The sequence below is a fragment of the Lactuca virosa genome, chromosome 9 (assembly GCF_052849685.1).
Source record: "Lactuca virosa cultivar CGN04683 chromosome 9, Lactuca_virosa_CGN04683_v6, whole genome shotgun sequence".
Lineage (NCBI taxonomy): Eukaryota > Viridiplantae > Streptophyta > Magnoliopsida > Asterales > Asteraceae > Lactuca > Lactuca virosa.
This window is the reverse complement of record NC_136434.1, coordinates 29825724-29827504: the sequence shown is the minus strand read 5'-3', so window position 1 is coordinate 29827504 and position 1781 is coordinate 29825724. Positions and strand designations below refer to the sequence as shown.

The 1781-nt window shown below is 33.9% G+C and overlaps 1 protein-coding gene across 1 annotated transcript; it reads left to right on the top strand.

Moving 5' to 3' along the window:
• Nucleotides 1-385: 385 nt before the first annotated feature.
• Nucleotides 386-1570, top strand: LOC145137300 (LOB domain-containing protein 12-like). The gene is made up of 2 exons (XM_079071440.1): nucleotides 386-638; nucleotides 1104-1570. The coding sequence occupies exons 1-2, from the start codon at nucleotides 480-482 to the stop codon at nucleotides 1467-1469; spliced, it is 525 nt and encodes a 174-aa protein (XP_078927566.1). The 5' UTR covers nucleotides 386-479; the 3' UTR covers nucleotides 1470-1570.
• The last annotated feature ends 211 nt before the right edge of the window (nucleotides 1571-1781 follow it).

Below are 1781 nucleotides of genomic sequence, written 5' to 3'. Positions count from 1 at the left end.
TGGTACAACGAAGGCTTTTGCGGCAAAAATAAATGAGTGGCTGAGAATGATTCCCCATTCTCAACCTTTTTTATTTTTTCTCAATTGAACTTACCTATATATATATATATATATATATATATATATATATATATATATATATATATATATATATATATATCGCGGTTATTTTCATAGATAAAATTAAGTTAAACAGAGAAATAAAGAGAATTGCGTTTATTTAATTGGGTTTGAGTTGTTTAATTACTTATATATAAGGAGAAATGGGGTACGTAATTCAATTAATTAAAAAATGTTTTAATTCATTCCACATGAGATGAGTGAGACCGGTCCATTATAAATAGGGTATGGGCAAAGCTAATTCTTTTCCAAACTACACCTTTTATACTTTATTCTACTTTTTGTCTTCTGATCTTGTTCATATCTGAGTTTCATAGTTGATTGATTAAAACTCCAGAGTTTCTCATTTGGCCAGAAAAATGGGTTCGGGAAGTTCACCATGTGCCTCCTGCAAATTATTGAGGCGTCGCTGTGCCAAAGATTGCATCTTTGCTCCTTATTTCCCTCCTGATGATCCTCATAAGTTTGCCATTGTTCATAAGGTCTTTGGTGCTAGCAATGTCAGCAAGATGTTGCAGGTCCTTTTTTTCTCCCTCTTTCTCTCTCTATACGTACATACATCCAATACATGTATGTCATAGGTGTTGGTTGTCTGATCAAGTGCCAAAAAAATGTTCTGGATTAGGGTTTCTTTTAAAACTAATTAAAGATGGCATTCGTATCTTTATAACGTGTAAATGGCGTAGAGAGCCCATTTTTAATGGCCATGATTAATTTCTTAACTTGTTTGTAGAACAATCAAGAAAGTTTCAAAGACTTTTAAGACAACGAGATACTGGTAGAGAATTTAGAGACTGGAAAACGCGTGGTTTTAAAGAAACATTGTGAACACTGAATTAAAGTATCAGGAACTTACCTTTTGTCAAAGAGCTAGGGTTCCTACTAGAGTTCTTTATATATTTATATAGTTAAAATACAATGCATGAATATGTTCTTTATCTGATCTAACTTTTTCATTAAATGATGTCGGTGATATTAATTAGGAGCTTCCAGTTCACCAAAGAGCAGATGCAGTTAGCAGTCTGGTGTATGAAGCAAACGCAAGAATGAGAGATCCAGTTTACGGATGTGTTGGTGCTATTTCCTACTTACAAAATCAAGTCTCACAGCTTCAAATGCAACTTGCAGTAGCTCAAGCTGAGATCTTATGCATCCAGATGCAACAAGAGCCTCATGAGTTGCCAACAACTCATCCGTCAATGATGGATTGTGATGCGAAATCACTGCTGTTAGCGGGTAGTAATACAAGTGATTTCAGTGACCAGATGCCACAGTTTCTGAGCTACACCTCTTCTAATAATAATCATGTAATCCAGGACCCTCTAAAAAGAGAGTCTCTTTGGACATAAATAATCTCCCATTTCTACTTTGTCACTTGTGTTAGATCCTCGAGCTTTAGCTAGTTTTTATGAATGTCTGTTTCTGGGGTTTCACCAACTGCTTTTGTTTATTAATATATTGCTTTTGGTGCTTTAAAGTCTTCTTCCTCGATTACTAATTACATATATACTGCGCATATATATAAATTCCTCGATTATTACATATATACTGCGCATATAATTTCAAGCCAAGTAATTACTTAGTGATGTTATATCGTTTTAAAAGATAGATAATAGGAATTAGCTAGAAGTGTCGATATCGATCCGTTTAATGTTTTATTC